Genomic DNA, 12,268 nt, shown 5'->3' with positions numbered 1-12,268 from the left:
CATAGATTTTCAGCATGTTCTATCCAATTCACCTGGGAGGTCTTATACTTTTGTTTCTTGTTTGGAAGAAAGTATAAAGGAAATTTGGGAAAAACTGCACAGTATACTTAGCAAGTTCCTCCCTTTGTACTATTGGGTTGCAGGGCAACCAAGACATAGCAAAGCCCAGCCTTGAGGTCCTGTATTGGAGAGCTCTGCCATTCTGACTTTAAGGTGAGAGGTGTGGTTGGGTCTATACTTCATGCTGGCTCATCTTTCTGCATGCAGCAAAATTTGCTTTTCCTTGCAGGGACCTTTCAAAAACATCCAGGGTCTTGCTGTTAGTTCCAGAGGTGTGGGGTTTTTTTCTCTATTGGAATATTTTATTTTATATCGGAAGGAACAGTTTGTGCACTGAATTTTACTGTGAAATGAAATTTATGGTAGCATACTCAGAGCCAAGGTTTAAGGCACTAATTTATGTTTTATAAATCAAATAAATAAATGTGCACCTGCAAATCAAGGTGGATACGAAAGCATACAAATCATTGATTAAATGCTTGAGTACATTCTTCTCAGAACTGAAAGCTGTAGAACCCTTGTTAGTTTTGATGACCTTATATATGGGAAATCTAGATATGCTTAAGTGCTTGCTGAAGTACGGGATGGTTTGGTTGTCATATTAGCCTTTAACTTAATAACTTGCATTTCCAATGGCATTATCATGTGAAAATGTATGGTCCAGAGTTTGGGATTGTAGGTCTTTTTTTGATCCATCTGGAAGCAAGTAGAAGATTTGGATTTTGAGTGATCACTGGTGCACCATGTACCGTAACTCTGGGAACTGCTGCTGTAATAAGATTTTATATTGCTCCTTTGGAAATGTCTGCATTGATTTCTGTCAGAGGCTGGATGAAATATTTTTTTTGTTTAACTGTTTGTGTTCTATGCAGATCTCAAGAAGGAGTCAAAGGACACAAAGTCAGGTTTTGCATCTAGTCTCAGCTGTCTCCCCAGTATTCAGAAGTATTCCTATCCAAGTGTATGCAGTAGCCTTACCTAAGTGTTTTTCATGTATTAAATATTGTAAATAATGTAGTTAAAGGATGTTGTGAATGAAGTTGCACAAAATGCTATGTTTTGCCTTGCCCTTCTCTGTTACCAGAGACTGTGTGCCAAAGAGTTTGGCCTAAGTACAACCTTTCTTGTGCTTCACAACCTTTACAAGCTTTGTTCCTTTAATTCCTTAAGTAGAACAGTGCTCAGCTTGGCTGTAGTTTATACTGTGTTTCCTGAGTTCTGGGATTTATCCTTTCTTGTCCACAGCTTCTCAGTCTGCTCATAAACCACAATTTGGGATATTTATGACACAGACTTTTGTAACAATTTATGGGAGTCTTTTCTTCTCAAGGAAGATTAAAGTTGACTTATCCATGCAAGATTGCTGATTTTCCATTTAGAGGAGTTAGGCATATGATAAATGTTTTTGAAGAAGATACTCTATTGGGAGAGCCAGAACTAGTGGTTCTGGTTTATTCTAAGTTTAAAAAATGGGTGGGGAGAACAAAATGAAGAATTTCATATAAACGGTCATTTTGTGGACTCTCTGTGTTGTGGATACTGTAGGAGAATTGTGTCCCATCTATTTATGCTGCTGTGAGCAGATAAAAAAAAAAAAAAAAAAAATTCATGTTCATTACATTCAAGCCATCATCCTTCCCCGTTTCCAAAGTAAAAGCTGAAATCTTTCTCAGTGGAATATTATTTTGTGGAGGATAGGGTAGGGTAGGAAAGAATACTCATGTTTTAGCAAAAATAACTAACTAGTGTTAGGGTAGAAACATCTTTTACCACCTTTTGGAAATGCTTGCTAGAGGGAAGGTTTTGTAAGACTTTGGCATACAAATATTTCGTCAATACATGCCAGTCTCTGGACACAAGTATACAACTTACTGCACTGACTTGTGTGAAGGAGACTGTTAAAAGCACAGTCCTCTTCTCATGACATGGCTGTGTCCCGACAGTTTCCTTATGTATTAATTGAACCCTTAATTTTAGAAGATGTAATATATTTGAGACTTCGTTTGCGCTAAAACCCACAAATGGCCACAAATAGTAAGTGGACAAATAAATATTAATGGTTATAGCTGAGAGAGAGACTGTTTGTGAAAATGGACTATTTAAATTACAGTTCCAGGCATATGTGTGTTGTGGACGACTGGGATGCTACCCTGAAAATTAGAACATGAAACAACTTGCTTCTCCTCTCTGAGTGCTGAACAGGAGCGACACTGCTAATCTGCTTTGTATTCCCGTGTTTCATAGAATCATGGAATAGTTTGGGTTGGAAAGGACCTTTAAAGGTCATCTAGTCCAATCCCCGTGCAATGAGCAGGGACATCTTCAACTAGATCAGGTTGCTCAGAGCCCCATCAAGCCTGACCTTGAATGTTTCCAGGGATGGGGCATCTACCACTTCTCTGGGCAACCCGTCCAGTGTTTCACCACCCTCATTGTAAAAAATTTCTTCCTTATATCTAGTCTAAATCTACTCTCTTTTAGTTTAAAACCATTACCCCTTGTCCTGTCGCAGCAGGCCCTGCTGAAAAGTCTGTCCCCATCTTTCTTATAAGCCCCCTTTTAAGTACTGAAAGGCTGCAATAAGGTCTCCCTGGAGCCTTCTCTTCTCCAGGCTGAACAACCCCACCTCCCTCAGCCTTTCCTCATAGGAGAGGTGTTCCAGCCCTCTAAACGTCAAAAGGGGATAGTGATGGTGTTCTTTGGGTTCCTTTGTGGAAGAGCTATCCTTTCCATATCCTGGAGGTAAAGTTAGTGACATTCACAAATTTCACAGTTGCTCTCTGTCTGTATTATTTGCTTCTGAACTGAAATGAACTGTGGTCACTGAGGATCAGTGCAAAATTGTTAGCTAGAGAATTTTTTTAGTAGCAGCACATTTAGGTTTATAACTGTACCAGAAATATTTGTGTCGCAAACAAAAATTTCCCTTTACTGAAACAAGCATAGAGAGGCCGACAGTTTATCACAGTGCACCGCAAGAGTCCCTGGTTTGGTAGGGGCTGCAAGCACCAAGTACTCCTGTTTTGTTCTGAAGCAACGCCCCTTGTCTGCACCCCAAGGTGCACCTTTTTTTCCACCTAGAAATTCCGTCCAGGTTCTAATTAAAAAACCGAAATGTCAGCCTTAAAATGAGATGTGGCGGCCACATTTTAAAAGATTTTTAGGTACTTACAGCATCAAATAGTTGCCTACTAGGACTTCTAAGAATATTTTTGTGCTTAACCCCTATTATTTTTAGCCACCTAAGAATTTTTTTAAAGTCTGTATCTTTGGGAACCTTTTGAAGTTAAGCAAAGGTAAATCTGAAAGAACAGTGGAGTGTGAAATGGGACAAAATTCTGATTTGAAAACTTTGTTCTTAAACGTTTTTTGAGATTTGTCTATATACCTGCCCTTGCACGTTGAATTGATGTAATATGAAATAAGCCTGTATAGTGCAAAATACTCTGAGAATGTTTCATTCATTTTTGCCGCAAGCACTACATAGGGGGGGAAAAAAACATAGCTCAGAAAAAAAAATAGTAAAGCCTTGAAAAATTATATTTACAGTATTGGTTTTGAAGCCTTGCAGACAGCATCTCATGAAAGCTGTCTGAATACTTGCATCAAGTATTTCAATAGTTTTTCAGTAAGAATTTAATATGAAGTTATGCTGTAATTATAAGTCCACGCATCTTTGAATTCCATATTTAGAGACAAAGCCTGAATTTAAATGGATCTTAAAGAAGCATCTGAGATTATGCCTGACAAGAAGGAGTCCTCTAGTGTAACGGGATATCATTTTCTGTTCGTTCCTGCCTCCTAAATAATGGTGCAGAGGGCACTGCCAGGCTGTTATGGCATTTGGGCTTTGTCTGCTGCCTGCATCGTATTTACTAATAGAGATTTGTATTCATAATTTAGCTGATGATTCATTTGCTGGTACATAGCTGAATACTTCTAGCTCGTTTGGCAGTATGTGTTTTGGCATAGCAGTCATCGTGGAAGCAAAACGTATGTGTTTGTATTTGGATCTTGTGGCAGATGTATAATATAAAGGAGCTACCGCTTTGGCACGGGCACTTTCCTGGCTCTGCCCACATTTTAAGTGTTCCCTGGTTATGATCTGTGATCGTGGCTTGTATTGATGCTTATCTGCCTTTTCAGATTGAAAACAGCACCGTTCTGTTTTCCTTTTTTTGTTCTTGTGATGTTGCAAAGACAGTGCAGCATGGTACAAACACCGTGGAAACAGAACTTTATAATACACTTTTTCTCAACTGCCACATTGGTTCTGAAAACAATTTGTAACCTGTCTGTCTCCATTTGGCAACTGAAAAGCAGGGGTTTGCAACCAAGGCTTTAGAACGTGCAGGTGACTCAATTTCTATGCAGAGTATAGTATGTTTAAATTATTCTACGTGGGTAAGTATGTAGGGAACAAAAAAGGTAAAGATAAGAGGAAATACATACTTGGTCCCTCCCTTTTTTTTTTGTGAAACTTTGAGCAAAATAACATGATCTGCAGAGTGGACTTAAGTCTTTCACGTCCCTGAATGTTAAATATTAAGAGCTTGTCAAAATGTGTGTATAGTTTGCCCTCAAAACAGGGTTTAACTTCTCTTTTTTTGGTAAATTAATTTGCTGAATAAAATTCCTGCTTCTAAAGAAGAAGCAGTTTCTCTTCATTTCTTGTGTACAGGATAACTTCTTCCTGAGAAATTTCAACTAGCCTCCCTAATTTCTGCATTTTTGTCAATATTAAAACTACAGTATCAAACAGTTATGAGTGTTGGGATGCTGTGTCTGAGTTTTAGCTAGTCGTCTCCCTTTGTGCAAGCAGAGGAGAATAAATACACAAGGAAGTCTGAGGACAGAAGGGTGTGGAAGGAAGGAGAAGCAGCAGTAACTTCACTGCTTGTTTTCCTTTACCTTGCACAAATATGGCCATGTAAACACCACACATTAAACAAACACACTAAAAATTGCTAAAATAAAATTTTATAATGGGCATATTGAGCTGTCTTTGTAAGTTAAATTCTGGCTGTGGTTAATTAAGTAAAAATGCTGCTCTAACTACGATGTCTTGGGTGCCTTTTTATTAAATGAAGGGAAAACATAGGAGGAAATAAAACTTTCTTGCTTCTTTACTTGCTGTAGCATTTATTTCCCCTTGTCCATACATGTGTTGAAAGAACACCAAGCATAACAAACAGTGTTTGCATTTAGTTCTGAATAACAGTGAGGTCCACGATCACTCTTACCTCTGTGAAAGCAAGCTCCAAAGCCTGTCTGGCTGCCCAAAGAGTTTGCATTTCTGCACATGTGATGGATGGGTTCGTTGTTCTAATGAAGCATGGCTGTTGTTGGAGGTCGCGGTCACAGAAGGAGAGAGGCAATCCATCTTTAATGAGGGGCAGTTCTATGGAGGCCTTGAATGCCAAGGCAGAGATGGAGCATTTCATTTTTTATTTGATGTAGAGGGCCAGTGCAGAGACGGTACCTTGTTCTACAAGGGATTTTTTTTTTTTATTACAAAGAACGGGGGAGTTGTATCCTGTACAAACTTTAACCATTTTAGATGTTTTGGCTTAGTTCCCAAGTGTAATGAGTTTGGAGGTTGAAAATGCATGCATCCCTATGGCCAGATCTCTGATCAGATAGGGAAATCAAACCTCTGGCCATGCACAGATGGTGTTAGACTCGCCTGTCTGAGCATCCTTAGGAACTGAGGTCTCACAGGCTGCATACTAACTAGCAGACAGTGTCTGTAATCAAGGGGAACATTATGGCCCAGGGAAATTCCTCAGAGCAATTCCCATCAATAGAGATAGTAGGTGTGTATTTTAAGTACCTCTGAGGATCAGGAGCTTGTGTTGGGGCAGAATCTGACAGTGGATCTTCTCATTGACCGGGCAAATTCTGTAACTTGTGTTCCCTCCTTTTTCTTTTCTAGACTGCTTATAGACATTTGAGGTTGGTGCTGATGAGGGTAACTGAGCCCTTTTCACTCAAATCAAGAAGAAACAAATTAAGAATAACAACTTTTCTTCACTGAACCTAGTCATAGTTGGACTAGTGTACCATGGATGTAGAACTAAACACATAACCAGTCTCCTTACACATCTGGTTTGTTTAACACTGGTTGTATTTAAGGTCTGAAAATGTTTTCTCATGGTAGATTTATTTGATACTTTAATTGATTAGCCTAAAGACTCTGTCTGACTACTGCATATGTGGCTGACGTCTGTTTGAGGAGACCATAAAACACTTTCTCTAAGCATGAAGAATGCTAATTTTCTTTTTCCCCTTTGCTTCTACTCTTAGGCCTGTGGGAGACAGATGTTACTTAGCAAAGGGAGGGATGAACATAACTTCTAGGCTCAGAAGACGTTAAAACATGGAACACATCTGCTGTGGTTCACTGACATTTCTGTTCTTAGATTTGTTCTTCGAACAAACTTCTCTGAAAGGTGGCAGGAATCACCAGCATTGTCAGTACAGAATCAAAACTAGGAAAGAGCTGTGTGTTCACCAGAAAATTAGAAGTTTGACTCGTGCTTAGACTTTGAAAACCAGAATATATTGCATACCTATTCACTGAACACAACATTCAGGAGTAAAATATGTAATGTGATCACAATTTTCTTTTTCTTGGTCTTTCTTGTTTCATGTGTTTAAGGCTTTAGTTTGACAGTTTCAAACTAAACAGATAGAGATTTACGTATCTAAGGTAATGCAAGTTTAGTGCCAGTTACAAATGTGCTTCCTTTTTGATTTGAAAAGTTTGGCTGTTGACCTGTCTCTTTTCAGCCCAGTTCTTGTGCTGTGTTCCTCATCCTGGTATCTGAACAAACAGCACATAAACTCATTTAGAGGAGAGGAGGGTTTGCATGTACCAATATTTAGTTTATTTGAGGTTAAGATTTCTTTAAAAAAAATTATTGAAAGAAAACATTTTTGCTGTATTCTTGTTTGTCTTGCAGGTTGATCCAGCTTTGAAAGAAAAGTTAAAAAAGAACACTGTGACACTGGAATCTGAATATGAGGTAAAATAAATTTGTTGCTTAGGGCTCATAACCTTGGCTACCCTTGATTACCCTGGCCACTGGTGGGTTGTATCTGTCCCTAATTAAAATTAGATCAGCCATCTGCCTTTGACTCACTGATGTCCAATAAAAACAAGGTTTTATGTAAAGAAACATTTTTGAACACGCAGTGCTTCTTTCTGAACACAGCTTTACTTTGATGTCCAGGTGCAAAGTACAGTGATACAAATAAATTCCACTGTTTCTGTGGTTAACCTAGTCTATAAATGTAGAGCTGATGTTGACCTTAGATGGAATGTGTATACGTATATGTCAACACTTCTGTTGCATGAGTTTTGATGATCTTTAGACCAAATTACAGAACAATGTGCTTGATGTGCTTTCTGTTATATCTTGCTTCTGAAACTTATGTGTCTTTCAAACAACTGCTGTTCCTTTTTCACTACTTCAGAAAAATTTATAGAGAAATATTTCACTCTTTCCTCAACAATGCATTTTCTTCAAACATTACTGGGCTCCGAAATGGCTGTTTTGGCCAGTTTAATATCCAGAGTTTCATAAATCTTCAGGCCTGCAAAAAGCCACGTTAGGAAAACTGGATAAAGCCTCCCTGTATCCAGAAATAAAGGATAAAACTATTTAAGATAATTTTTAATGTGTTAAAATTACTTTGATCAAATGTCCAGCTAACATTTTATCTATCTCTATGGTCTTTATGCTGATCACAGGTTTTCTTTTTCTACCCATACCACATTCCTGACACAAGCCTTTGAAGAGCTTGATTGCACCCATAGCTCTCATACTTAGGTGTCCAAATGGCAGTACATGGTCTTGCTAATAAAACCTTTCTGTTATATTACTCTTTTGTGATTTGTCTGAAATAAAAATAAAACTTACCTTTTGTATTTTTACGTGCCTAATTTCACAGAACATCTGCCTACCTGCCAGGTTTATGATAGTGTTTTACCATTATTGCAAACAGTTTTGGGCCGTCCCACTGCTACAAAGAACTGTGTTTTATGGTGTAGAGAATAAAAAGATTTGATCCCTGAGTACATATGGAAAGCTCCAATGGAAACTCAAAACATACAAATCCGTTAAGTTCTGATTGCCTCTGGGACTATTGTGTCTCTCACTTTCCCTAGAATATACAGTAAGGCTGCTCTGATTTATTTATGTGGAAGAACCACAAGTAGTAGAAAGAACCACATATCTCTGTTTAACTCACTACCTAACCTGAAAATCAACTGATCCTTATTCAGAGATGTCTTGCTTTCTCTCCAGAAGATAAGTAAATAGTTGAAGGATAATATTTAAATGGCCATAATTGCATTAGCTTTATGGATAAATCAATGGTAATAAAATACAACTGGCATAACAACATATTACAAGCCTACTTGGGTAATGAGTCTCCTTCCTGATGGACAGAAATGACAGAAGCAATCTTATTTTTTTCTTAATCTAAACTGCAGAGAATTTCCAGGCCAAAATTCTTCCAAAGTAGTGTTTGGGTCTTATAGAGGGCAGACCAGTTCAACAAAAAAAATGGATTTGCATTTCCACATAATGAAAATAGACTCAGATTATTGTTTTGAACTCTGATCTCAATGTATGCTTTACTGTGGGCACCAACTTGCAAGCACTAGGCATATTCGTTTCTTGCTTCAGGGAAACTTGTGGAACTACCAACAGTCACGCACACACTTCACAGGCTCTACGCAGAGCGTGTGACAATTTTAATCAACGTTACCTCTATATACTGGTGGACAAAATCTAACCAGTCACTGAGTTAGAGCAGACATTTAGGAGAGCAGTTTTCTGTGGACCCTGTATGTTCCAGGCTAGGGGGTTTTTGGTGGGTTGTTTTTCCCCTTTATTTTTTTTACTTGTCCAAAATACAGCTCTTAAGAACATCTTCTGATTCTATATATAGGTCACATTGGAGGATTAGACTGGTGGCTGTTACTAAATATGGTATAATAAGAGATCAAGGGCAGTTAAAAAAAAAAAAAAAAGTTGCTGCTTTGATATGTAAAGCCTTATTTTACAATATTATTAGCATTGTATCTGCAGCTGTTACGGAGGACACCAAGCCAGCTCTTTTGAAGCATGGTTGCCTGATGCATGCAAATTTCTATTGGACCTCCCTAAGACTTTTAAAAATATCTTATTGTCCTTACAGAAATGTACATATTGAATGCATACTGAATTAATTTAGCATGTCATAATTTCTGCTATAAGCATACACCTTTATGGGCATATTGCAAAAGATAAAGACATTTCTAATAGTTCAAACATGTTGAAGTCTGCATTTTGTCTCCAATGTGGTGGTGGTGATGAAAAAAGCTGTAATCACAGATTTAATCAATTTACTGTGAGGAAGTTAACATAAAGACATTTTCTGACCTTCTAAGTTACTACATTATATCTTCTCAAACTATACAAAATTTACTTTGTTTCATATAGGAGTGTTTCTGGCCAGGATACTATTTTGAGGAAGAAAGAATTTGCATGTGTAATTTGTACTGCATTTCTTATATCTCAGATCTGTTAATAACGCCATTTCTCTTGTGCCTTGGGACATGCCATAGGAGCAAGCTACCTTTGTATGTGTTCTCCGTTGTTTATGCATTCCTCTCACACGCTTACGTGTCCTCATATGGCCAATTAGTCCTTGCTGCTCCCCTTTGCCTGATAAATCATGGCTCTGTCCACTAGTGACACTGGTACTAATGTGAATGTAGTTCTGCTGCTGAGCTGGGCCTTGTAGAACACACTGTAAAAAACGTCAAGTGTTTGACCTGTGACAAAAGCCTAGAGAATTGTATTTGAAAGCACAAAAACGTTGTTTGAAAGAGGAGATAAAAAACTGATTAATGTGATGAGTGAAAAACATTCTTGTGGATGTTTAACAATCACAGTACATTCCTTTTCATTGGTTTAAATGCCATCTCAAAATAACATTCCTTATTCTAGCACTTGGTTTCTGTACTTCTGTGAAATTAATGGTCTATTACACACTAAAAAAATCTGGCCTGAGCCAGTTACATCAGACCCCAAAATAAAGAATTGTTATTTAGAGTTTTTCAAGAAAATAAAAACATCTTTAAGAAGAATTTATTAACATTTTACAATGGAAAAATCAGTTAAGTTTGAATCAAATATGTGGTATCCAATGGGAACCGGTGGCAACTGAAGGCAGAGGAAAATAATATCACAATAAATGAAAAATGTGAAGGATTGCTATGGAAACAGTAAATGAGAAGTTATAAAGCAGAGAAGATTGTTAAAAGACGCTAAGGACATCAGAGAGTTGTCTGATAAGTAAGCTGACAAGGATATGGGTAAGAGGATGGTGTTGCAGCAAACTAAGACTAAAATAACGAGGATGTAAAATTGTGAGTAACCACGTTGGCAAAGTAGCAACAGTAAAAAAATATATTTGTATTTCTTTTAGAGGAAAAAGTCCTTTGTATTCTAATCAGAAGAGACAAGGGATGTACTTCCAAACCTTCTAATAACCAAACAAGATGTTATTAATATCTGTGAGGCTCTGATGGTTTATAGCCCAGTTCCAAGAAAATGCTTGGAAGACTTCAGTGGCTTCTGAAAATCTCAGTCTGGGAATGATGGTTCTCTGGGAATCGTCACTGGGCAGGAAGGTGATATTTTTAAGTGTTCTGTGAGATTTGGGACATATCTGGGCAATATTGAGTACTTTTTTCAGTGATATGAAAGAAATTGTAAAATCATTACTGATGTGCAAGTGACACTAAAGTATTGAAATAAAAGTATGGCAAGGCAAGGACAGAGAGCTGTTCATACTACTTGATAAGTTGGGCCCATTAAATGAGCAAAGTACTCTTTAAAGTAGCCAAAGTTATTTGTTTAAAAAACTGGAAATGCAGGCCAGAGTGGACTGCATTATGGAAAGCAGCAACTCTGGAAAAGATTTAGATGTCGGTGAATAAATAATTCAGATTGATCTTCTACTGTGATGCTGTGGCACAAAGAGCTAATTCAGTCTTTATGAATCTAAACAGGAATGGTAGATGGTAGGAAGAGGTGATTTTACTTCTGAGTGTGGCACTGATGAGGCTGGTACCGAAATACTGGATCTCCTGGTGTCCACGTTTTGACAAGGGCTTTAAAAATGGGATAGGTTGTAAAACAGGCTGAATATATTAAGTTAGGGCTCAAGAAAATGCCTGAAAAGAAACTTTAAAAAGTAAATCTTTTTAAAGGTACCAAAAAGAACGTTAGTTATATATAATACCTTCATAAGAAGAAAGTGCTAGCTATTGAAGATTATTTTTTTATTGCTGCAAAGATACTAAAATTAGAAGCAAGGTCCATTATTAATAGATGGGAACATCATTTGAACACAACAGCAAGAAAAAGGAGTTCTCTGTCTTTCAGAATATCAAAACTGTAAAACTTTAAAAAGTTTTCTTTCAACTGGTTGCAAGCTATTGGGCTCAGCATGGGATAAGTGAGGGAATATGCTGTTCTATGAATAGTCAGTCTAGAGAATGCTGCTTTCTTGGCTTAAAGTATATGAATATTGAGCTGGTTTTGTTCCTCATAACTTGATAAATCACAAAAGGTCAACATTAGCTCTGGACAAACGTGTAACTGTTTGTCCTGAGAATTACAGCAAAAGTATTGTAATTGTAGTATTAAAATCTTTATTCAGGATAGTTCCAAAAGTAAAAGCAGGTATATGGAGAGGTGGCTTGGGAATATAACCTGTATATTTATTGTCTGCAGAGTAAAAGAAGAATTTGAATAAGCTCTTCTAAAAAAGATTCAAGCCACTTAATGCTCATTTGACTGAACTTCAGGGATTGTAGTGCCAGCAGAATGGATGAAACACTTTTCCAGGAAGGGACAGTTGTAGTAACATAGTAATTTATAGTATTAAATAGATGCATCAAAGTGTGTGGACACGAGGACTGCTCTAGAAGGAAGATAATTCCTGGATGCCAGTAGTTGAAATCTGCAAGTATCTTGTTGCTGCCATTATCAGTACTAGATGATTACCGATTTTGCTCCTGTTTAAGAATTAACAGATTAGCGTATTGAATTGATTTACTGCAGTGTCTGTGAAGATACTGGTGGCTAAATACCTTGAGCTGTTTGAGAGATGACAAAGATGTTGGGAAAAAAATCCGTCCTTA

At 37.5% G+C, this 12,268-nt stretch overlaps 1 protein-coding gene across 2 annotated transcripts in view; it reads left to right on the top strand.

Moving 5' to 3' along the window:
• The window catches only part of COX16 (cytochrome c oxidase assembly factor COX16), a 51,774-nt gene that overhangs the window by 30,149 nt on the left and 9,357 nt on the right, over window positions 1–12,268 (top strand). Inside the window, exon 3 of one of the 2 annotated variants that reach the window (XM_082317226.1) lies at window positions 7,026–7,088. The exons of the other annotated variant lie outside the window; for it this stretch is intronic. Within the exon in view, the coding sequence (XP_082173352.1) occupies window positions 7,026–7,088 (63 nt within the window). The remainder of the gene's footprint in view (window positions 1–7,025; window positions 7,089–12,268) is intronic. 2 annotated transcript variants of the gene reach the window in all.

This window comes from Platalea leucorodia, assembly GCF_965183815.1.
Source record: "Platalea leucorodia genome assembly, chromosome: 7".
Lineage (NCBI taxonomy): Eukaryota > Metazoa > Chordata > Aves > Pelecaniformes > Threskiornithidae > Platalea > Platalea leucorodia.
The sequence above is the reverse complement of the archived record's forward strand: the minus strand, read 5'-3'. Positions and strand labels throughout refer to the sequence as shown.